The following is a 25,900-nucleotide window of genomic DNA, read 5'->3' as shown; positions in this document are numbered from 1 at the left end:
ATACACGCACACACATAACATACAGGGAAACACAAAAGGAACACAAGTAATGAGAAAGGACTTCATGTCGGCGCATGAGGGTGAAGAGACAGGAATATTTAGAGCACACGGCCTTTAAAAAGACATCGGGGATTCAACCTCATTCCTTCCAGCCCCCTTAGAGCTCACTCTGTCAGGGGAAATTGAGTTTCCCCGCACCATAGTCAGGAAAAAGACAGGGTTCATCGCAGTCCTTTCTGTGCTGCTCACTAGGGGAAGGCAGGAGAATAAGCATGCTCAGGACTGCACTGTGTGGAGAATGAATATTTATGGATAAACATTAGCTACTCAAAGCTATTTCCCCTGCATAATTTGTCATTACTTAAAGGTCATCCAGTTGGGCTTTAAAAACCAAAGCTTGAGAGGACTCTGCTAATAAAAATTTGAATTTTCTCTAGGCAGGTTTAAAAGAAAGTAAACAGTTCTTTGAAAAGCATGTTCAGCCCATTTTTTTTTATACTTAAGGGACAAAACAGACCGCCTTTTAGTGCAGCAAACTCAGTTCATCAAAAACCGAGAGATGAATTTGAAGTTTCTCTCACAGCCAGACAGATAGTCTAGACCACCATCCACTTCAAGATCACATTATGACTGTGGCACCTGAATGCCATAGTATAACCACCGCTTATTATTACAGCACAGGACCAAATCCCATTTCACTGGCTGCTGTCACTTCTCCTTCCTGTTTAGACCCTCTGCACGATGAGAAAATGTAATGAAATTCTAAAGTGGGGTCAAAAAAAATAAATAAAACACCCTGTTTCATATTGTCCGGGTCAATTTGATACTATTCAAGTCAAAAAAGTATTAGAGCACGATGGCACTTGGTTCCCCACTTTAAATGAGCTACACAGTATGTGTGCCTAGACAATACATTCATATCCGTGGACAAAAGGGTTTGCTTAGCATCAAAAATCTGCTATTTGGCACCTGCCAAGATTCCATCTAGCCCCGACAATGTGAGAGGCGGGTGTGAAAAGGATGCCTTGAACGAGGGAAGAGCAGTCATGCAATAAAACAGTTAAAATCTCAACTGTCCTTTGGGAACAGTGGGGCTGTGCTGATAGAGAAATGTGCTGGACAACATCTACTGACGCAATGAGCAGGACACATCATGACGGGAATGACTACTTCTTGTACAAACTTTAATAAGCAAAGGCCGTCTCTGTCGCTATCTGTTACTCCTCCTGCGTCTTTCTCTAAATTGCACCAAGGGGAATTCAGATAAGCTTGTAACAGTGCCCTCTTAAGCTTGGTAAGGGGAGCTGAGGTGGTCAGCAACAGCCAGGTCTCATGTCTTATTTATGCTGGCCTGTGACATTGCCTATGCCGGCAGGGCTGAGGAGGACGATTATTTCTAACACCGAGAGAGTGCAGCAGTAGCGAAGTAGCGGCAGCTTAACACATAATGTGAGATCACTGCCGCTCCTTCAGCAGGTGTACGCAGAAATAACTGCTGAAAAAGGATTAACTCAGTGTTTTCAGTGACCATGTATCAGTGAGGATTCTCTGTTTGGGCCAAAAGAGAGGAAGAACGGACAGAAGTACAGCAGTGTAAAAGCTAAAAAGTCAATAGCTTTTTCATTATAAGATTCAAGCCTTTAATCAATACCTCATCCCGGGTAATTAATTCTTTATGCTAACAAGAAGAGGAGAGGTGGAGGACACGCGCAGCAGATCTTGTTCCCCAGGTATTTCAGTGATTACCTTTAAGCGCTGGGCCGATTCTCTCTTTGTTTTCAAGGCTTTAAAATCCCCTTAGCAAGATCACACAAATATGTCTCCAGCGTATACTGCTTGGATTTACGAGGGATTTTATGAGAGCTGGCACCTTTAAGGTCAGTAACCGGCAATGCAGCACCCACATAACAACCAAACTGCTCATCACTTCAGAAGCTGTGAAGGCTGGTTAATGTTTCAAAGTAAGAGAGAAAGTCTCTGAAAATGTAGAATTAACTCTCATTTCTAACGAAGCAATTATATTCAAGGCTTTATTGGTAAATGAATATGCAGTAACCAGCTTTCCTTTGGGTATTGATGAATGGGTCTTGGCTTCACTGTGCAGCTGCTGCCACCATCAAAGTTTCTGTGTTTCAATTATTTGCTGCTATGCGGCCTTGATTACATTTAATGGTCGCCTGTGGCCATCCTGAATCAACAAGATGCTAAGCCATTCTTCCCACTATTAGTTTTGGCTGTTCGAAAGCAGCCAGAGCTTTCAGCCACCAACTACCACGCATATCAGATAAAGGGGAGGGCAAAAAAACATGCTATCTTTATCGTTTCCATCTGAATCTAGTGCATTTAAGTAGAAAAAGACTCACTGAGAAAGATAGGGGAGAGGCAACAGCTGAACAGAAGCAAGTGAACTCTTTGAATAGAAAACACTGTTGAGGAAATGTTCCCGTTAATGTCGTGTCACAAGTGGAACTCTCACTAAGAGGGTCTTTCCTCGTCATTACCCATCTCTACTTTAACTTTCAGGATGACTTCACATCATACGGTCTGAGGAGTACATACATTGCAATCTGTGATAGGAACAAGCACACAGGGACCCTGCAGTAATCAGAGCAGGGCAGTTTGCACAAGACGGCACACCAAGTAACATCACTTGACGACTCTCTTGCTGTCAGACGTCTCTGAAGTGTTTATTAGAGAAGCAATGGTGTATGGTATGCACACAGAGGAGTGAGGATGAGAGATAGGATGTATTGTATATCCTTGTTAAGTTCCACGTGGGTACACTTCATTTTTTTATTTAGACACTAAAAAAATGTTACTAATTTATACCATGTAATACCCCTCATTGATTGCATATTGTTTTTGTCAAGGTTTAATGATATGATCCCTCATTACAGTAAAAGCATTGCCCCATTTCCTAAAAGATTCAGTGACTTTTATTCGATTCAAATAACTGGCATTTAAAATAAGCACTATCTTCAGCCTTCAGTGCAGATAATATATATATATATATATATATATATATATATATATATATATATATATATATATATATATATATATATATATATATATATATATAAAGATATTAAGAAAACACTCTTGCTGCTGCTGCACGACAACATGACCTTTGAAAGGTATTACTGAGAGTACTGATGATGGCACTTAGCAGCATCTTTTATTAGTTCTTGGCTGAAACAGTCCTGACTCCATCACTAAAGGCCCGAGCATGAAGCAAAAGATGAAAATAATCAGATGAGACATGAAGAGAAAGAAAGATCACAATTTCTGAAAAGCCTCTTCCTTGTGGGGAAATGTGCTCTGTGTCCAATAATAATGAAAATGAATGCTCAAGAGTGCTTTCAAAATCAGCGTTAATAACTAATATTGTATGACAAAGTATAGCCACCAGGGAATGTTAAGCTAAGCATTCCAGATTAATACCTTGCAGCAAAAAGTTTCATACTGACCTCTGAAAGGCTATGGATCTAAACATCTTGGGGGATTTGAGATTTGACAACCTTGATACATTTAGATTTTCCGACCTAATATATCCAGCAGATTAAAGGAGTAGAGTTAGTTGAGAAGCTTGATACAACTCTCATGTCTGTACAGTGAATGTATGGCAAGATATTGTGTTACCTATGGACGGACCAAGGCCGGATGTTCCCTCCTGTTTCCAGTAATTATGCTAAGCTAAGCTAACCATCTCCAGACTTCATATTGAGTGTACAGACATGAGATTGACATCGATCTTCTCATCTAATGTCGGCAAGAAAGAGAATATTTCCCAAACTGTCAAACGGGAGGGAGGTTCAGTGCGTGATGCTGCCGGTGGTTGTGTGGTTTGAGGCAGACCGACTCGTCAACCTGCACAGAGAGGTCACTGCCATTTGACCTGATCCCATTGATCCCATGGTCGTCCAGCTGTATAGATTTACATTCATGTGGAGGAAGCCTGCATGGGTCTTGCATGCTCCAACCATCCTGTCCCCATGAATAAAGAGTTCAATATACTGAGTTACACAAACAACACATGTGTGGAACATATTTAAAACCAGGATTTACTGTCCGGCATTACAAAGTGATGATGACGCACCAAGATTCATATAATTGCAGTATTTCCTTCAGGTATGCTAATTTGACATTTTGGCGGAAGTGAAAATGGGAAAATACAAAGAGGAAAATCAGTGGCAAACCTCTAAAATCGAGTCTAAATGCCAGCGATAAAGACTGTCCCTGCATAGGATGCACATTTGACTGTGCTGGAGCAGCAAACGCTATTGTATTACAAGAAATGTATTTTAGAAAATCAAGCTCTCTAACCCTCCCATCTTTTATTCTCCTCTGTTTCCCATCTAGCGCTCCTTCAGATGCACAATATGACAGGCTGATAATGCAATCATTGTCTGCTCTTCTGCTTTTCTCAATTATTCATTTTTCCAGCTTGTGCTGTGTGTCTTTTTCGCAAATACTTATTGACATAATTCCTCTCCAGAGCTGATAACATTACCACTGGGCTAAGCTCCGCTATCATCTATCGGACGCTCTGTTGTCAGAGTCTGTTTGCAGCGTCAACATAACAGAACGAGCCCTTGCTTGACCTCATCAATACAACATGGACAGGGGACTGGCGATTTGCCTCGGTGCTGCACCCCACTCCTCCCGCCTCGCTCCTGGGAAAACATACAGTGAGGAGAATTGGCTCGCTGTTTATTCTGATGATAAATGTTTACACTAGATATACAGAAAATATTTTTCCCAGCCTTGTCTTGACATCCCAAATGCCACGACAACAGAAACAGATTCAACGACCCCATCCCCATTGTTTGGTTTGAGGAATTTCTTTTTGTCAAAAATATTGTCAAGCGCATCAGCAGATAATCTGTGTTTATGTGGCTTAATTTGTTTTTCTTCTGTCTGAGGACGGTATGTTTTCTGGAATGAGCAGCAGAATTGCACGCAACCAAGAAACGAAGCAGTCGATCACTTCCAATGAGCATCTTGATATTATGATTATATCAAAAGAGTAAACATGAAGTTGGGTTCTCGGTGGATTGCAGCACAGCTTGTCACTGCAAATTTGTTGAGACCCAATGAAATTCAGAAATTTCTCCCAGAACAGAAAATAAGGTGGAAGCTTTAATGAAGGCCTTGTGCTGAACTTTGTTTGGTGGAATTGTGTATTATATATATTATATAACTTGTTTTGGTGAGTAAGGACAATAGGGTGAAACATAATCAGTATGTTATTTCTCAAATGAAGCAGAAAACCTCATTATCATTGTAAAAAACTGACAGCGCCAGCCTATGTAAATGAGTTGGTACTGTATAAATGTATTCAGGAAGCATTCGGATTCCCATTATTCTTTGAATAATGAGTACATTGTGAGTGGACAGACATTCAATTAACTTTTGGAGGGCTTGTCAAACTTATAAGCTAAATCAATAGCTCTGGTTCATTAGAGTTGTTCCCACTGACAGTGCACTAATTCACATTCATATAAATATGCACATATGCATGCACAGCAGGATTATGATGCAGTGATTTACTGATAGAATGGGACAATATTTGTGCCTTATTAAACATCACATTATCATATCAGACAATAATGTCGTCCAACCCAAATGTGAGGGAGACTTCTAGCTGACCACCATCAATAAAACCTGCAATCAAAATGTCTTGTAATGAATGAATTAATTAATAAAGATCTATAAAAAAGAGTCTACAGCCATGCTAGCAGCTCTGTGAGGAAGTACACAGATGATGAGGCTAGATTAAAGTCAGGGGGTCACCAAAGTTATCCATGTCACCCTCAGGTGTTCCAAATTTCATGGCAATCCATCCAATAGATGTTGAGACGATTCACTTACCATCCACAAATTACATGTTGGCACCAAAGGAAAAGTCTGATTGCCAAAGTCATTAGGGTTCATCCTATGGGAACCAAGAATGTCAAACGTGTACAAATTGCTGTTCTAATCCATCCAGTGGTGTTGAGATATTTTGCTGGATAAGTAAAAACTTTGGACTGCTGGAGGCCCGAAAGGAAAGGTTAGGTGTACGACTAAAAACATTATAATGTATCCTCTGGGTACCATGAATAACTGTACATCGTTGCGTAACTATGAACTTCTGTCCAAATCAAATATCAAAGATATTTGACGGAATAAGCAAAAATTTAGATCTGCTGGTGGTGATAGATCAAAACTTAGGGGTCACTATTGTCGTTAGGATTCATTTTGTAAACCATGAACGTCATTACAAAATGTCATGGCAATCCATCCAATAGTTGTTGAGATAAGATATAAAGTCTGAAAGTGGTGGACCAATAGACCCTCATTGCCATCTATAAGAGCCATCCCACCAACATGGCTAAAATGCACTGAATGAGTGTGGTGGATCACTCTGTCTGAGAGCTGCTAAAACAACAAAAATGATTTCAGATTTTGTATCAGCTGGTTTAAATAATGCTTTAGAGCATTTTCAGACCAAGAACAAAAATTCTGGCGGAAACACCAAGTACTGAACATGGGGTACTTTGGAGTTGTTTTGGCTCGGAAATGGTCGATTTAAAAAACTGTTCAGCCCACAATAACAGGTTTCAGCAATATCAGCTAAAAAAACAGAGCTATAGTATATAGCTTTCCGCCACAATGCTCACACCCTAATACACACGCATTGTTTCTAAACGGTAGATACCTTGATACTGACATGCTCTTATTCAGCAGCGTCAAAAGTATGTGGATGCCCAAACATGGCCATATGTGACTTTTGAAAATCTTTAATTCAGAACCATGGACAATAGCATGCTCCTCCACTCTTCTGGCTCTCGACGAGACTGTGGAACCTGGCTGTTTGGCTTTGGTCCGATTCAGCCATAAGATAATATACAGTAAAGACCGTTTTCACAGAAGACATTTTGCACAGGCGTGAATAATTAATGATGGCTGAATTTAAATTTGCTGCTTCAGTTTCAGGGTCCTGCTATTGTACATGCTGGCTCACAGTCACATGACTTACTGGGACACTTGTACATAACAGAGCCATTGTTAATGCTATTAGTAACACCTGTGCTTTTCTTGTCTGCGGTGAAAAAGCCTATTAGTGAGTTTGTGCACTGGTTTTGGGTGATAAGGCCTGGCTAGCAGTCGGCGCGTCATCCCAAAGGTGCAAGATGAGTTTGAGGTCGGCGCTCTGTACGGGGAAGTCAAGTTCCTCCACAACAAACTTGTGAAACCATTTGTGTGCGCTGGGGCATCGTCATGTTGAAATCACGGCATTGTCTAAATTATCATCACCTGACACTGACCAGTGAGCAGCTCCACTCGAGCGGTTGGGCGGTTAATTGCATGGCTCAAGGGCACATTGACTACGGAACGTATTGAGGGAGGGGAACCATTGTCCTTCTCTTCTACACCCAGTCTTTTCCTGTCACACCCACACACACGACTCACTGAGTTCAGAGATGCTGCCCACTCTTGTGGCCAGTAAACATTGTTCAATGGAGCGCAGCTCAGACTGACTGTAGGCATTTCCCTCTCCGCTTTTCCCCGCTCGCTGCTGCTGGTCCCTGTAGAGAGCCAGACCCTCAGGTAGGCTGAGCACACCTGAGAGAGAGAGAGAGAGAGAGAGAGAGAGAGAGAGAGAGAGAGAGAGAGAGAGAGAGAGAGAGAGAGAGAGAGAGAGAGAGAGAGAGAGAGAGAGAGAGCATTACATTAATGTCATGGTAGAACACAAGAATACAGTCTGAAAAGGGACAATTTGACTGATTCTTACGTTTATGCAATTAGGTTAACTCATTTGTCTGATTGCGATGGAAAAGGGGAATAAAAAAAAGACAGTTTAATATATCAAATATTTCCCTTTATATATTTGTCATAGTAAATTGTATTTCTGTAAAGGGTGAGAACGTTTTGTCTTCTTTCTTGTAAAACACTTTGGTCAGTTTATGTTGTGTTGAAAGTGCTATAGAAATACATTTTATATATAGCATGTATGCCTCCTAGTTGCACCTGTCAGAGACTTCTCCCAAAGGTAGTAATGTGTAATATTCCAAATCCGTTTTCATAAATCACACCTCTGATGTTTGTTAGCCTTCCTCGCTCTGAGAGTGACTGCTCTCCATTTCGCTTTGCCGACAGTTTCTTATTCCTCTGCAGCTTAGAGCCGCACCCTTCTTATCGTTTACAGGGTGTGAACTTATAAAATGGCTGAAAGCAGTGACTCTCTACTAAGCCCTTACATTACTTTGACAAATCTAGCTTTAGCTTCATGGCTTCTTTCTCATAATATGCTGCTAATTTAATGCACATGCTGCCTGCGGCGAAGTTGGCATTCTTCATTCATTTTGTGGGAGCAGACAATCGCTTACGGGGCGAACCATTTTACTTTTTCCCTTTGAGAAAGTAGTTAAAACACGCAAGGGACTGTGAAAGAATGAGTGGTTGGGTTAAATATAATGTGCTATATAAAGTGACAGTGAATGCTCTTGTTTCAAAAATAAAATTGTTGGTAAACAGGATGCATCATGTCGTTATGTTTGCTATAATTCTGACAATATGTATACACCTCTATTTTGCTATTCTAGTAGCTATGTGAAAATAATTAACCATTAACATATTAAGAGAGTTCTCCAATTAAGCATTGCCCTCCTAAAATACTGACTCACGATGGACATGATCAAAACCGATGCAGCCAACCCACGCATTCTTCTTCCTCCTGCCAACTACATTACCAACAATACAACTCGACTGTCAACTGTTCTGTAGGAGATTTGGGTGTGTTATGATAGTAATAGCTTTTAGATTGTTTGTAATTCAACCAATTTAAAGGTGTTGGATTTTTTGTGTTAGTCAAGGGTTCAAAAACAATAACGATAACGCTGAGGAAGGCCTTGCTTACATGATTTTTAGCCTCCCTCCCTACTCCAATCATTATTGTACAGTCCCCAACAATAGAGACAATTTAGTTCTTGTTTTTAGTGCTGATTTTGAAAGGCATGCCTCTGATTATACTCTACTGCTGTGCTTGCTATTCAGCATGCATTACACACAAACGGTGTGACAAAAAAACATCTGGAAATAAGTCCCACTTATTTAGCTGATGAATCTACAGAGCAGCTGCTTACAGAGCAGCAGCTGCAGCCGTAGCACCATCTCATCTACATATCAGCGTTCAGGTCAGGTCAGAGAGCTACTGACAACCTGCACGACTCTGGAACAAAGAGCAGGAGACATCACCATCTGCTGCACCAGTGTCAGGTGTCCTGAACAGCTACAGTTTTCAGCCAGAGCTCCAGACAAGCTAACAGGATCAATTATGAGGAACTTTCTCTCTGCTTCTGCAGGAACTTGTCAGCAGGGATTTCTGTGGAACAGCTCGTTTATTGTTTTTATTGCTCAGAATGTGTCATCTTTGGCGAGGCCCAACTCCAGGAAATCCCTCTTAAACCATTGAAAGCAGCAGGAGGGCTACCCTGGCACCTTCCTCACTCCCACTTTCTTCCCAAACAATTATATACCAAAGCAAATAGCCCGCTCGGAGCGTGACCATAGGAATTCATGACCCACCTCTTTTGATGTGCAACTAAAGGCCCCCAGGTGTGATTCGGTTGAACATTGCACTGCAGACACTATCATTTTGAGGAGGTTGAAAACAGCATCTTTCACTTTAACCTTGTCAAACTTCAACCCGGTCATCAAAATGTGATTGTAAGTCGGGGGTTGCTCCTGCCACAGTAGCAATCACACAGGGCTACCAGCATGTATCGTACGGCTGCACGAGTAAATGGTAAATAGACGTGCATTTGTGTAGCGCCTCTCAGTCTTCCGACCACTTTACAATACATGTCATGACTCACCCATTCAATGGAGTAGACCTTGGACTGAAACACTTGCCTTGAAAGACATGAATAAAAACACCTTTCTGTTACACTTGAGCTTCAACGGTGCAGCTCCTTAACCTTGGTTCAGGGGAATTACAGGACCAGCTGACAGTGAAGTGCTGAATGCTCTAAGGATGGACTGAGGCAAGGTGACTCACTGGCTCCCCGCGTCCTAATGCAAGGCACTGTCTACCCTCAGGGAGGAACTGATGGAGCTCTTACATGCTGCCGACTGTCGCTGCTCTCTCCATGTGAGTGCTTGCGTGATGAATTTCACTATCTTCTTCGTGATTGTCACTGCACCAGAAATCTCTCTGGAAATGTAATGTTGTCAGGTTTCAAACTATACAAGATGTTTAGGTTGTTAACTGGCCAAATTCATAACGATATAGCAGTTGGTTATTGTTTTAGGATGTATAGAAGTGAGTGATTTTATTAGGCAACTGCCACACTGTAAGTGCCACCAGTTTGCCATATAGCAGCTATTCAGCCTCGCTGAGGAGAGGAGGCTGAATGATGCTCAGGCGTGACACTGTCACTGGAGTAGAAGTAATGAGTGCAAAGGTTCCCATTAAGATGTCACCGGATGCACCTTAGTCATATTCTGTGAAAGGCAGCCACACAGAAGAGTTCCAGTGCATGGTCGAACACATATTCCACATTTATTGCCAGAAATTCTAGCCAGAAATATTACCACAAATACAAAGAGGACAAACTTCCTCTTGATATTCAAAGGAATGGTTTTGGGAATGCAAATAAGTGTATTCCCCAAAATGTGGAACTATTGCTTTAATCTCATTTCTGGCAGCGAGTGGAATGATTATTGTTCCATGCACATCGTTTGATATCATTATGAGTTGTGCCACAAATATATATTTTTTTGAAGTTTTTTTCTTCCACACTATGTTGACACTAATGCTGTAAATGAATAAAAAAACATTACTTTCTTTCTTTTTCATTTTAACTGAATTTTTCTGAGTCTGTCTGTCAGAGGGCAGGCTGCTGTAGTTAAGATCCACTCTGACGTGTCTCAGGGTTGACTAGAGCAGTGGGACAGGAACGCTGACCTCGATGTGGCTCCTACCCTGCACTTAAATCTATTTTGGAGGGACACACGGAGAAGTGCACTTCCCTAAACACACTGCAGCTCTGCAGGGACCCTGGCTTTGGGTTTCCCAGACGGATAAGATACAGAGACTGCAGAGTCGAGCTTTGATCTGGCAAATTGTGAATGTAATGTACAAACAGGTACACCAAGGGAGTACTTGGCTGGATGAGATTTAATGGATGTAATTGCTCACTTGAGACAAGGCAACAAGGTGCAAACTCAGTTCAAGAGATGCCAGAAAACATAAGATAAGGACTCTTTTTAGTGCACCATTGTGGCTCTAAAGGGTTAATCATGTTGTTACTGTACATGGATCACAGTAGTGCTGCCCCACACTAGGCTCCGGCTCTGTTCTGCCAGGCCAGATGGCGACCATATGTATACCAGGCGAGTGATCATAGCGAGATGGAAAGCGGGAAGCGGAGTAGTGACGTGTGCTAAGACGTGTTAGAATGCCTCTCCCTCTCTAGATGACTGCGTTATTCATTCTGAATAATCTTCACCATGTGTGCAATAGTAGAAATAGTAGAGATGTGATATGAAACGACATTTTTTTGTGCGTGAGTGTTGTTATGCCTGGACTGACTACAAATCTCCAGAGGTACGGTCTCGGTTTGGGCTCCCAGGTCACCACAGTATGGTCTGAGGTAGCCACAAGTCTTTAATGGGTTAGCCTTGTGCCAGCCATATAAAGGACGACTGTACAACAACGAGTTCTGTGAGAAAATACTTGTACACGCATGCAAATGTCTGTCTAAATTAGGAAACTGGAAGAGGGTGAAGGCATGTGAACACTGCATGCACACACAGATAATTATTAGTAATTAAAAAGCCTTAATCCCAGGCACTTCACGTCTAGTTGAAGTGGGATGTGCTCTGCAAGGAGAACAATGCGTTCACATAAATCCAAACTAAATATTTCCTTTTGCTGGCAACCACGTTCAGGATCCAGTCTGTTGAAGATCTACTCCTACAGAGGACTGAAAAAGCTCCCGAGCTTGCGTCGTGTGTCGCTCTGAAAGAAACACAAAAGCCTCCTGATGTGTTCTTACACAAGTATGAGTAACACCGAAAGGAAATACATTCAGACGGTAGGTTTGGGTTTATTTTTTGTGTAGGATGAGCCCGCTGCAGGCAACTCTTGTTTCAAATCATGCAAAGTTATAGTCTCACATCTTGTTCAAGGTCACTTCACTCAGGCTTCTCCTTGCTTCCACAGGACGCATCAACAATCCAGTTAATCATTTCATCGTCCTGCCATTTTAGTTGTTATGAATAACGATGCGTTATGTGTAATCTTGTATTAGATTAGATTTGCTTGACTGAAGTCACGACTCATCGTTGACACTCCTTGAAGCAGGTGTCCATAAGACATCAAGAGATCTAGAAGCAGCAGACAAATGAGCTCACTGTCAGATTTAGTCCATCCCGTATTTGGCCTCTGTTGGCAGCACTTTCATCAGAGAGCAAAGGACCATCTATTGAATTTGTGAGATTGATTCCTAAAGCTACATTCATCAATATTTCTATATCAACTGGATGCTAATTTCTCATCACCAAACAGACAAAGTTAGCGACTAAGTGGTGAACACAGTGGAGCATTTATCAGCTAAAGAGACAGATATTTCCCTCAGGGGTTGATGAAGAACAAAACAGACTGTAGAAGAGAACATTTTGGACTGAAATTCGCCAGAAATGCGATTCCAAATGAATTCTAATGTTGCTCTGCATTTAGTGCAAATGGGCAACTGTTTGCCATAACAACTTTTTAGGTGAAGATATGTCTGTGTTGTGTTTGCAGCTTGTCCTGCTGCCCCCAGGTGGCCAAAAAATGAATAAAACATTTATAAATATATATTTTTTATGTTATTTTAATATTTAAAAAGTGCAATTAATAAATTGGTATAAAAACCAGCGTAAACGCACATATAGATGTATAACCTACATTTCAAATACCTAAGATTCATTTTACAACCCTACTTTAAACATCTTCTGGCAGCACTAATACCTTAGATTTAGCTATCGAGAGCGTCGATCATAGCAGGTTCCAATTGGATGCGCATTTGTCTACAGTTCTACAGATTAGTCCTTTAATTATCATGATCGTTCTGCCTCATAAGTAATAAAATCTGATGCAGAACTTATAGCAACAACTAGCTAACGCTTAAAGAAAGTGAAGATACTTGAGAGATAGGTAAAGAGATGAGAGGTCTGCTGAGCACGCTGATACAATGCAGGCAGCTCGGAAATAGCCACACACAGAAACTAAGAGCTAAAAAAAAGCCAAGCACACACATGTGAGTACATACTATAAAAGTCATCAACACACAATAGACCATACACTCAAACACACACACACACACACACACAGAGGGAAGACTTGTGACGGGTGACCGACGCATAACAAGGGCACGACTAGAATTACGCAATCTTCTCCAATCAGAGGGAAACCAGCCTTCCTGCAGGCTGTGTGTTATTCCACTCCGAGGTAGTAGGCTCTTTCGCTATTATTTCTCTCTTTTCATCTCATTTCTCCTGTCAAGGGTAATAAGTCTGTGTGTAATATCCATGAGTCGAACACTTCCCGCAGGATGCTTTCCAGACAATACTGGCAATCAGCAGCAGCGGGGAAAAATCTGAAGTCACTGAGCCGTAATCTCTCTGCTCACCCAGCACTACCTCTGTATGAGCAACGGTATTTTCTCCCTCACAATTATCTCATAAGATCTGATATGGGGAGGAAAAAAAAAAAGAAGTGGATTCGTCGCATTACAGCAAAATCGAGGATGGAGTCACTGTGAATTATGATGAAAAAATGAAAAGCCTCTGAACTTTTGACAAACGGACGCTAAATGCAACAATGTTCTGAAAATTGCTCGTTTATCACCGAGGGCACTGGAGTAAATAAAGGATATGATGCTATATGATATAAGTGAGAGTTGCTGCGAGGGGATGTTTTCCTCAGGGTCATTTGGAAGGGGTGACATCACTTCGAGCTGCTTGTGAACACTGGGAGCTTTTACGTGAAGACGCTCTCGGACATAAAAAGCGCCGTAAATATGAGGCAAAATGCAAAGTAGATGAGACGGTAAATCCTCGAGGCTGGAAAGGTACAGTCACTGCCTGTGTACATGTTTGTTCTTACGTCTGCTTGCATCTGTGTGTCTCCTAATGTGTGTGCCCAAGTGTGTGACGTGGATCAAAAAAGGAAAAACAAACCACAACTCTCATGCACAATAAAGGTGTGTTCCAACATTTCTACAGTAACTTCTGTTTTAATGAAAACGTACGCACTGCACATGTCTGTGATCGTAAACCTGCTGCGGCAGCTACATTTACCACTCCTCCTCTAGCATCATTAAAGAAAAATGTTGCCTTTAAAAGCAAAATATAAAAAATGAATGAGGAAATACGCTGTGAACAATACATTTGCAATGAGGGAAAGAGAGGAGGATTCAAAGTATTCTGGAGAGGACATGACACACAAAGTGCTGGATGTGAGGAGCGATGACGAACGATGACACCAGGATTTTTAATACACCGCGCGGCCTGTTCAGTGAAGGATGTATAGAGTGAAAATGACTTGCTCTCATAATGAGACGCAGTTGAAGGAAAACTCTGGTGATGTTCTTTTCTCTCTTATTTTCAAGAAATCCCACAAGAAGACCAAAACAAATTATAAAATCATCTATAAAATACTGTCTGCGACAGAGACCTCCATTGTGTATTAAAAACACACCAGTCAGCCACAACGCTGCACTCATGTTCTTTCATTACAATAGACATGGGCACTTCAATTTATTTTTGACTCAATCCCACATACATTGTCCTGGTGCTGTAAACACTCAGAGCCCCAAATCTGTATTAATCCGCATCTGAAAATAGTCTTATAGGACCAAATGGGCTTGAGAGCCACAGACAGGATAGAGGAGCCAGAAAGTATTTAGAGACGGTCTGACATGTTGTTGGTTGTTGATGGTAAAAATAATATAGAATAACACCAGCCATGTCCTGGTCAAGCTTTAGGTCCAGCTATGTTTCATTCCAGTGGCTCCTGTGGTGCACAGTAACCACTCACACAGACCTACATAGCAAAAATAGCACTTTTCTGTATTCCAAACAGGCCAGTTTCCTGTTATTTTCTCCTGTGATCCTTTCTATCATGTCTCAGATGGTGCACACACACACACACTTCCACGCATGTAAGCATGTAATATCCATTCAGTAGCAACACCTGACTGCCAGCCACAACATTTATCTCCATTTTCCGCCTGCTCCTCCCAGGAGTCTCAAACCTGCAAACTGGCAGAAATGATCTGATAAGTGCTGCCACCCCAGCAAACAGGCCAGACCCCCAGCTTCTTCTGCATCCCTTTTGAGTCACATCGGGCGCATTGCCCTATTCTCTCGTTCCTCATTTGCTTTCTAAATGCTGGTTTGTTGTATTCTTATGGGGCAGACGAGTCAGTTATCAGTCGTCTGCGTGATAACACCCTGCACAGTGTAGAGCTATGAAGCTCTGCTGCTGTTCTCCCGTTCATATGAGAATAAAAACAACATATCGTGCATGTGCGTATGTGTGCATGTTTGTGGTTTTGTACAGTAAGCTCCCTTTTTAAAAAAAACTAAACACTAGAAAAGGCAAAACAGCACAGAAGCGGGTCTGAAAAACAACACTCTTTCCCCTAATATTGTTGTTATTATCATCAAAGAATAGCTTGAACGATTTATCCGACTTTCGTTTCTGAATGTTGATTCATTACTCTTCCTCAGATGTTTCAGGATGGCAGACCGGCAATTTATGAGACATAGAGCTCCAAATTGCTCCGTAATTGTTTAACTCACCTCGCGTAATCTATCATTCTGACTCTGCAAAGTGGCCGCCTGTAGCACAGACACTGACTGGAAGTAGGCCATGCCTGGCAGAGAGTGATGAGGCCTGGGGCTGTGTGCCGCTCCCTGTTGCTCTCCCCTACCCCGGGACCTCCTCCGGGGGATGACCCGCACGGTTCAGGGCGTCCGTCAGCAAATATCCCTGTCACTTTGATAATGTGAGAGCACTCGTATCGGAAATGTGATCATTCAATTTTGGACAATGCTCAACACCCTTAGGGGAGGAGCACCGGTCACCTCAACTGAATTGCTTATTATGGAAAAAGTGGAAACTCTGACAGAAAACAATGTCCTCTTTGTTAAGTCTTGAGAATGAACGAGTGCTCTCATACTTAGGGGTAACATCGGCCAAGCTGGGATTGAGCAATTTGCAATATCACTCACTCAGTCATGCATGCCCATTTAAAAAGAAAGTCCCCTTACACTTACACACTAATCCATTAAACTCACCAGACGGAAACATCACAGCTACCTCAGGCATCACAAGCACAAATCAGCAAAATAATATGCATGATGCACACTAAAACACAAGGTTTCAAGAGTGTGTTCCTAACGTTATTGCGGGTTAAAAATGTCACACACCCTATTGCCCAACAGTACATCCTTTAACAGAACATGCAAACCGAGCCAAAGCAAATATTGAAGGTATCGTATTTTGGGTGCCTGCCCCGCACCAGCTGACTCCAGTCAGCTGCAGGCAGCAGGTATACAGGCCGGGTCTCCCTCCTGCTCCTCCAGGCTCTCCGCCACATGTTTTCCCAGCCTCTGCCCGAGGCACACTGGGTCTGCTGTGAGTCGCACGGCGGGCGGAGGAGGCCGGCTCCAAATACAAATACACAGGCGTGGAGCTGGAATGTGCATGCACGCTCACACATGCAAACACACGCACACACACACACACAGTATTCCTCTTTTCCTCTGTTCCTGCTTCACTCTGCAGATTAGTGAGATTCATACACACTGCACGCCAGGAACATAAACGCAAAAAGGGAGTCATTGTTGAAACGGCCAAGTTTTTCAACCCTCTGCTCAGTTCCTGAGTTGGGGTTCACGTAAAAGTTTAAAACAGCAAAACATGGATACTGAAGTCTTTCAAAGACGCAAATAGTGGGCTACTCAAACTGAGTACTTCAGAGATTTCTGACCTCACATTCATGGTTTGTTCTAAAATTAAAAAAAAATCTCTTGAGAAATATTTCTGAACGACTTAATCCCCCAGCACAATAAATCAGGGAACTAGCACTTCTCTCTTCATCATGTCGATACTCTTCTTCCCTCAGGGATTATTCATCTTCACCATTAAATTATAATATTTGCTGCTACACCCCTCTAGCCAGCATACCCTCATTTCCCATCACAACGTTGTTTCCCATATCCCTCCCATGAAGGGGAGGTTCAGTCCATCGACACCAGATCACTCATGCTCGACTCATTAGTGGTAATTAATGGTCCCAGGCCGCCACAGGCACAATGGAGTCCTAACGCGGGCCGACCTCACCCCGCCCAGTCCAGGCAGGCACAAGTTGCTGGTTGGCTGTGGCACTTCATCTGCACAGCTTAATGCACTTAGTTGCATAAACAGAGCTGGAAATTAGCCCCACCAGAGAGCATAGTAAGGAAAGGTCAAATCTCATATATGCAGCTATATATTATTTATTATGTTTGAATATGAAATAGATTTATTGTGTTATTTTGTTATGTTGTGATTATGTTAACATTCAAACTCACTGTACCCCTGGTTATGTTGCAGATTCAGTTTTGACTCACAAAATATAACAATTGCAATATAATGCATTTTTATTCATAAAACTATCCAGCATCACGGATAGCTCCACCTTGAACAGACCTTAATAAGTAAATTTAAATAGCAGTAAAAGTTACGAAGTAGTACATTGTGCTAATGCCTCTTTTGCTCTTTATTTGAAGCATAAAATCGATGAATGACTTTTACTGAGTGGTACTATACTATTAACAGTTAATAGTTTTACTTCAAAAGAAAAGGTTTGGAATAGCCTTCTTCTTCTACGACCAATACCAACATTCCCAGCGAGAGAAAGGAAAGTAAAACAAGACAGCGTTTGCCGGGAGCCTCCAAATCATTCAATTCAGTCCTGAAATACGCAGCCAAGTCGCGGTCAGATACATCGGCGAAATACTTAGCAGAGGTCATCTTCAAATAAGATTGTTTTGACATAATCACCGCGGTTATAAAGTACAGCATGGATTTGATTAGCGGGGGTATTTTGATGGCAGCAACCTTATTAGTGTTATGAGTCGATTCAAGTCATAACACCGGGTGTATGCAGTCTTACTCAAGTCTCAAAGTCAGAACACTGGTGATGGTGACTGGTTTCATTCTGGTGAGGAAGAGTCTGTTTGAAATGTTTTGTCCAGCATTCACGTGACATACAGTGGTATACTTCTTCTTCTTTTTTGAGGTTTTATGGCAGTCGGCATCCACAAAGACCTGAAGGAGTGGTAGTCGTCTACATGAATCCATGCATGCCATGTCACATTAGCTACCTTTTAGTTATCCGTGCAGGGTTGTGCGGTGCTCTCCCTCCTCCAGCCATGTCAAAAGTGAAGGATGAATGACAGTGACACAGCCTTTGAATATGTCATGGGCCATCAACTAGATGTCGCCACCTTATCGATGAACGCCATCAAATCATTCAGCTATTTAAAAAGGCGTAGGGCCTTCATTCTGAGCCATTAGTCACTGCAACGTCCACAAAGGGACCAACAGTGTTGAACTGGAACCAGAGCCTTGAAATGACCTGACAGTGTGATCTGAAGGCCACAGTGAAATAAAAGTATCTAGAGGTGGAGTCTTCTTTAATAAAATAACAGGCTGGTCTGAGCTTCTTAGCATTCAGGCATTGGAGGTGAATAAACACTAAACCAACAAGGTAATACCTTTAGACCAACTGTTTGGACTGTAGAGTATCAAATGCATCTGTTACAGGTACTGAAACACATCAGTTCTCACTCCATCCATTACGCCTGATAACAAACCCTGCTTTAGTAACTGCACCCACCAAGAACCATGACAGTGACTTCATCCCAATCACAAACTCTGCTACATTTCTTCAACAGCTTATTTTTCCTTTCTCAGATCTCATCCTGAACCTCAGCAGGGACCCGTCCGGCCCAAAGTGATTGATGTGGAAACAAAACACAGAAGACGGGGAGAAGAATGTGTCCTCAACACCAGTGTGTCTAAATGCAGTGATAGAGCTGCCTCGAAAACAAACAAAATTACATTGAGTGCTGCACACAGACATATTGACAATCAAATATCACAACACAGTCCCTTAAAGTTTAGGGTCCCTGCTTTGAGGGTATCATGTGAGCTGCTGTTTGGCAGCAATGTTGGTTTGCATGTCCTGGTATTCAGACAAAGACAAAGTTTTAGGGTGTTTCCCAAAAGGCGAATTAGGAATTCCAAAAATATTGTCTTGCTATTCAGGAGAAAGAAAAATGAGCATTTATCAAATGAAATGTGTCGTTGTTGTTTTCACATCTAACGTCTATGATTTGAAAATCACATGCCCATATCATTAATCTATCACTTCATTACTTACCTAAACTATTTAGGTGGCAGGTACGTACATGGATGGAGAAAGGTGGGGAATCCATATGAAGACAAAGCCAACTACAATGTGCAGCTCTCTCACTCTAACCCCCAAATTCCACTGAATATGACAATACTGACATATTTTGTCCCAGTGCACCTGGCAACATAACCATGAGCAGCAACAGCTGAGAGGAAATTGGCAAAAAATTAATTTGTTAGCTCACAGGAGGAAAGATATTACTTTTGTAATGAAAGTGAGCCGAGGCAGTACATTTTTGGGGGTAGGTAGGTGCTCAGGGAAAAGGGTTGTATTTTTTTGTGTAAAGAGCTGCTAGTCCTGGAGAAAATCATGCCTTAAAGTCAGAGTGTTGTGGTGAGACAGCACAGCGGGTTGTGTATTCTGAGGCGCTCACAGTGTGGTGGGAAGATGCAGCCAATGAGGCGTATGAAAGGGAAATGCTTAGGTATACTGAGTTGGCAGCAGAGGTGAAGTGGCAGGGCTTGAAAGCTTGGTTGGAAGCTGAACAGCAACAGTTTGTTGCAAAGTCAAACCGAATAGCACTAGTCGACCTAGAAACTCCTGAGTGGAGGTGAAAGCAGATGATGTGTGTGAGGCAGCAGTGGGAGCCTTTGAACAGTTGTTGCTGGAGGGGAAAAGCCGCTAGAAGAACTTCACTTAATAGGTTATAGAGTAAGACGTGCTTGTTTAAAAGAGCAGGCTTGTGTACGAACATGGATAGTTTAGGATTTTGGCAAATCACTTTCTTGCTGAGAGTGAGGTAAAAAGATTGATACCACTCCCAATCTTCTCATCTCTTAAAGTTATGGTTTTATGGGGGGTTATGTGCTGGACTGTTTCTTGGCCAGGCAACCTCACGGTGACGATAAGACTCCAGGAAGTTAATGTGTCCAGCCAAGAAATAGTCCGACACGTAACACAAACTGGCCATAAAGAGATCATTGAGTGGTGCAGCTCCAATGTATGAAACAAGGATCAAAATTCTCTGTGCAAAAATATATTTAAAAGTTTATCTGAAGGTGATATGAGGCTTCAGCAGTCTGAGCCAAATCAAGTATGTCTTTCATCCCTACTTTTGCATCTTAGGAGGAAGACCCCTTGGGCGGTCTTTTGCATAGTATCTTGAAGGTTGACGTGTGGTTAACTTGAGAAATGATGGAGGTTGGAGTCGGCAACAAACCTCCCTGGTTGGGGCTAGAAAAAACATCACGGTTATAATAAGTACGCTTGTAACGTACGCTACGGAAGTAACGTCATTTGACTCAGTTGCTTACTGTCATGTGACATAATGTCGTCGGTAAATTAAAAGATGTGTTCGTTTGACCCTTCCACCACCCCATCCACCAGCCCTGAAGCGTCGTTATTTGATGACCCGAGAGTGAGACCAGGCTGCTTACAGAGTTATAGTCTCCTTCTATGTTAGAATCCTTCCTGAAAGAGATCTTACAGCCAATAAGAGAGAAAGGAATGATTTTCAGTGACAGCTCTTTCAATGTAGGCTACATAATATACGGGCATGAAGTATTGCACGATATAGCATGATAGACTTGGAAATTATTATTATATTAGTCAGAAACCTCAAATGTGAATAACATCTGTTCTGTAACTATCAATTTACATTCTACTTAAAAGGGTTTATAAATACATTTGAAGTGATGAGGGAAACTTAACTAAGCCGTGCAGTTGTTGAATCACGCTTCACTTACAGCCGTTGATGAGTGGTTAGAAAATAACCAATGTGTAGGAAGTCTGTGCTGAGGAGGAAACTAAAATACAGTGCTGCCCCTTGTTAGCACGAGCTAAACCAGTATTTCCTGATTGGAACTGGCATCCAGCTGCTGGGTTTAATCACGTCTCAGCAGATGTTGTCTTTACAGTTCACTGAAAAGTGAACTGTTATTGTGTTGCAGTTAAAATACATGCCAGTCTAGAGATTAACCTGGTAATATGGGAGGTAGGAATGATATCAAATTATTTTCACTTCAATGAAGCATTTGCAAGGATGCTCTTGTCTCTGAGCTTTCTGATGAAGCTGAGGATCTGATATCTGTAACAGGATGAGTCAATATTTTGACTAGGATGGTCTTATAGAGTTATGATTAGAACCTAGTGTCCTCTCATGAATTAGTCCTTTATTCTTTTACATCTGAATCCTGCATTTTATGAACGTTAACACTGACTTATGGCACAAGTGAAAGGGTTTCTACATCTTACGCTTTTGGTAAATGCAACATTATCACCTAACCATTAGTGTCATGTAGTGCCTGCTTGAATTTCTTTTTGTGCAGTGATTAATACCTCAGCTCATTCAAAACAAGGAGCTCCTGGGTGCTGAAATAAAGAGCTATTGTTTGTGAGAATTAAGTCGTTCATTGATCCTTTCTTTCCGCCCTCCACCCACTCAATGCCCATAAAGAAACTGATTATGCTGCCATACGGTGATGACAAGCAGGCAGACACCATTACAGAGAAAACAAATGAAAACCTATTGATTTACAGCATCTCAGACAAGAAGGAACACCAGAATTAAGAGTGATTTCACCAATGAATTGATGGTGGATATTGCCTTGCCACCTTGCGTCCTTTGCCTTCATACAGTGCAGAAGATGAAGGTTATATTAAAAAATAACTATAAAGGCTCACTTACTTAGAAATGGCAGAAAGAAAGAAAGCTTTCAGCGTTTCTCAACAAACACTGGCAGACATTTTTCTTGCGGGAAATGCTTGGACAGGGACGACACGGATGTTCATGCTTGTTTGAATTATAAATAACTTGAGGCATATTTGAATAATTTCATACTTTCTCATCAATTTTTCATTCTCATGCTAAAACTTAAAATGTGAAAAAGCATTTCCGTGCATGTTAAAAGGTTACATTTTCCGTACACTTTCAAGACGACCGTTACTGATCAGTTGTATACATAATGATAGATGGTGGTTGATTGATAGAGGATGTACATTACCACCCAACTATTATTACTAACTAGAGTAGAAATATAAAGAAACTGCAAGGTGATCTCATGTCTCTCTTTCATACCGTTCGTTTAAAACTCATATCATTCGTGGCAGCAATTTAGGATGCATGTGTTCCAGCGTCCCACAAATAGTCTATTAATGCGTTCTGTTTAACTAATCACGAGAAAAAACAAGCAAAACTTGAGCTCCTAAATCTCTGAGCCACTTTGTTTTTAATTAACTTTCGATTTCGGGGAAGTGAGGATGAAAACTATCGACAAACACACACCTACACAAACACACACACACACAGAGGAAACGAATCCTTGCGAGTCAAACAAATTACAACGAAATACTGCATAAAAATTATACTGTTAGTCATCCAGCTGTGAGACTGAAATGGCAAAACCCCATCAAAGCTGTGGTGGTGTGAAAGGATGCCCGACTAATATCTCTGTGATTGCTGTCCGGCTCAATTGATCAATAAACTTCATTTAGATGAAGTGAAACTTTAATTTGAACTCTAAATTAACAAGAGAACAACGTGCCAGTGTCTGATCTTTAAAGCACTAGTTTTAATGACCTGTATATTGTGAGTATTGGGTATAAAGTCAGCGGAGTAAATACAGGCGGATGGTTTACTGAGTGCATCAAGAATGAGAACGAGGTACATGTTGGCCCTATACCATCAGCTTGTGAATGGAAAGGAAGTCAGTGGAAAAATAGCAGCTTGTGCCACACCGGTGCCACTCAGCCCCTGCAGGGAATTTGTATTTGCCAAAGACTGACTGGCAAGTCATTGATATCATCCCTGAGGGGATGGTGTTGGTGATCCCTTTATTTATTCTGGGTCAAAACAGAAGAAAATCACTGATGGAGTCACCTGACTGGGGAGATGAGGGGATTTTCTTTGCTTTATCTGTCAAATGCAAGAAAACCCCCATGGGCCCATCAGCAGAAAAATAACACTGTGTTTATGTTTGCCACCGAAGCAGGATTCATCATCTCGTCAGACATGGCAACCTCCTGAATGACAGGTAATCTGACTCCGCAGAAGATGGCTCTGCACCAGACGGCAGCCACGCTCCATGTGGGGTGTCATGTGCGTGAGCGAGCACACATGCACGAACAGAAAGGAGATCCGTGTGTGTTTTTCTCTCCTGTAGCCCTGGTGAAACTACAGTTGTGAATAATTCACTCTGACCGGATGAAAGTGACTCAATGGTTCAAAGGGACCCAGTGCTGCTGCATATTATATTGTGCTACATACACTTTTTGTATAAGCTTACTCACAGCCACATACCGTCACATCATCTGTGGTTGGGTGAGCTTCGCATAAAATCTTGGTAGGGTTTACCTCACATACACAAAATGTAAGGGACTGTGAGGAAATTATTAGCAGGGGAGAAGGGGTCAGAGAAAGGTGAGGGTTTTATATTTTTTCTTTTTGCTGAAGGGAAGGTAGTGAGTTGGTAATTTCTTGGGACAGCAGAGAGGGACATTCAACTTGTTCCCGTCCCAGATTAATACAAAGATGGTATACTTTTGGATATTTAATGCTGTGCTCTTGGAAACAGCTGTCTGGAAGAAACGCAACATAGGCATCATAATAATTGTTTTTTAAGGGAAAGTCAGAAATCTGGTCTCATATATATCCAGCTATATCATCATCTGATATATCTGTATCATTTTCATCAGAAAATACAGAGGTGCTGCTCTTTATCTAAAACATAGAGTGGCTGGAATATTTATTGTTGTTATGTTATTATTTTGAGATACTAGATATTATTTGAGATGTAATTTTTCTACAAAAATATATATAATGCTGGATAGGGTTCGCTCTCCTTCCCCAGACCCAATCATTTTCATACAGTCCCTTAATTAATTTGGATTAAAACATACAAATAAATGAATTAGTCTATGTGTATGGCCTACTGTAGAACAAACAATGTGTTGAATGTTAATGTCCTGCAGTTACAAATTTAGGTCAGAATAATTAAAATAATTAAAAGACAAGTTTTTTTCCCCCTTTTGGCAAACGGTGTTTGAAATGAGGCCATCGTACTCTCTGCGAACTCTAGACAGTGACTCATGTTTACCGTTAGAGGAAGCAAGAGAGACCTGGATGACCAAAGGACAGATGTACAGTATGAAAAAAGAAAGACAGCGAGGAGTGATGAAGAGTGGGTGTAGGAAGATTGGGGAGAGGAAACCAGACGAGAAAAACAATGAAAACAGGGAGACAGTGATGGAGAGTCAATAGACTTGAGAGGATCTGGAGTCGACACGGCCAGCAACTGACAGTCACTTCCCCTGTCATCAAATATGATGGAGATACAACCTGCCAAGATGCGACTATCACTCAGCTGCAAAAAGGCTTCTGTTGTCTCTTGCGGTGACCTTGTGAGCCCAGATGCGAAGAAGAGACAAAAATACAATCTGAAGGTTGGAGCAGAAGCTCCAAAAAAAAAATGTGATAGTGTGTCTGTCTCTGGGCTGCGAGAGCAGGACAGAAGCCTGCATGAGCATGTGAAACACAATCGTTCCCCGTCAGCTCCAGGTCAGCAACTTTTACAGGACGAAAATAGGCCTTTGTTGTCGACCTTTGTAATCAGTGTTTAAAAGCGCCACCACATTACACTTCATCTAGCTTTTGTCCCCCATTTAGCTTCACTTACGTTTAGCGACTAGCGGCTAGACGAGGCTAAAATAAGGACAACTGCACAAAGGGAGCCTTGAAAAGTCTCCGGATAGTATTGCGACTTGCTGTTGTCCTACAGAAACAAACAACCACGGCTGAGCACACATCCTGAGGGTGTTGATACCAGAAAATCTGCGATGACGTCAATAGCTGGAGGCTGTGCTAGCCACTGGCCTACAGCCATCCAGTTAAGGGCACCAAGATTAAGAGAGCTCCACCCACCCTAATGTTGCCTCGAGGAACTGTACGGCCTCCACCGGCGGGCTGACAGACCGCTGGCTCACCCATCCAGAACATTGCACTGATTGACCAGAAACGTCCATAGACATAACAGTCGTACATGAAACTGTCAGAGAGGAGAGGGAGCGAGGGGAGCAGAGTAAATTGTTGGATTGACTTAACAGGAGTGGGAAGCAATAAAGCTCCCCACCACAAAAACTAATGACTACAACATGCGGACTGCAAGGCCAGTCCTGTAACTGTCCCTCCCTCTCTTTTTCTTCCTGTCCTGCTCCTTCTGCAAAGACCTTGAGGAAAAACCTCTTATCTCGTCCAAAACAGAGGACAAAGTTGTCATTTTTATAGGTAACAGTGGACACAATGTAATTCAGTTTGCACAATTTTGAATTTGATCCAAACTTTACAGAAGCACCAATGTCAATGTCCGTGTTATGCCAAAGACAACAGGATTATGCTAATGCAGATAAAACAGCTACTGTGGCTAATGAATCGGGATGACCTTTCTCTAAGTGTCCACTTT

General features: G+C 41.8%; 1 protein-coding gene across 2 annotated transcripts in view; it reads right to left on the bottom strand.

Annotated features, from left to right (window-relative positions):
• Window positions 1–25,900, bottom strand: part of btbd11b (BTB (POZ) domain containing 11b) — a 64,837-nt gene that overhangs the window by 16,089 nt on the left and 22,848 nt on the right. The window contains exon 2 of one of the 2 annotated variants that reach the window (XM_076088758.1): window positions 7,459–7,611. In XM_076088758.1, the coding sequence (XP_075944873.1) occupies window positions 7,459–7,611 (153 nt within the window). Of the gene's footprint in view, window positions 1–7,454; window positions 7,612–25,900 lie in introns of both variants that reach the window. The other variant, XM_076088759.1, reaches the window with a different exon arrangement.

Source organism: Anarhichas minor, unplaced genomic scaffold (assembly GCF_050575085.1).
Source record: "Anarhichas minor isolate MPS153535 unplaced genomic scaffold, ASM5057508v1 ptg000011l, whole genome shotgun sequence".
In the NCBI taxonomy this organism is placed as follows: domain Eukaryota; kingdom Metazoa; phylum Chordata; class Actinopteri; order Perciformes; family Anarhichadidae; genus Anarhichas; species Anarhichas minor.
Note: the sequence above shows the minus strand (reverse complement) of the source record. Positions and strands in the feature narration are given on the sequence as shown.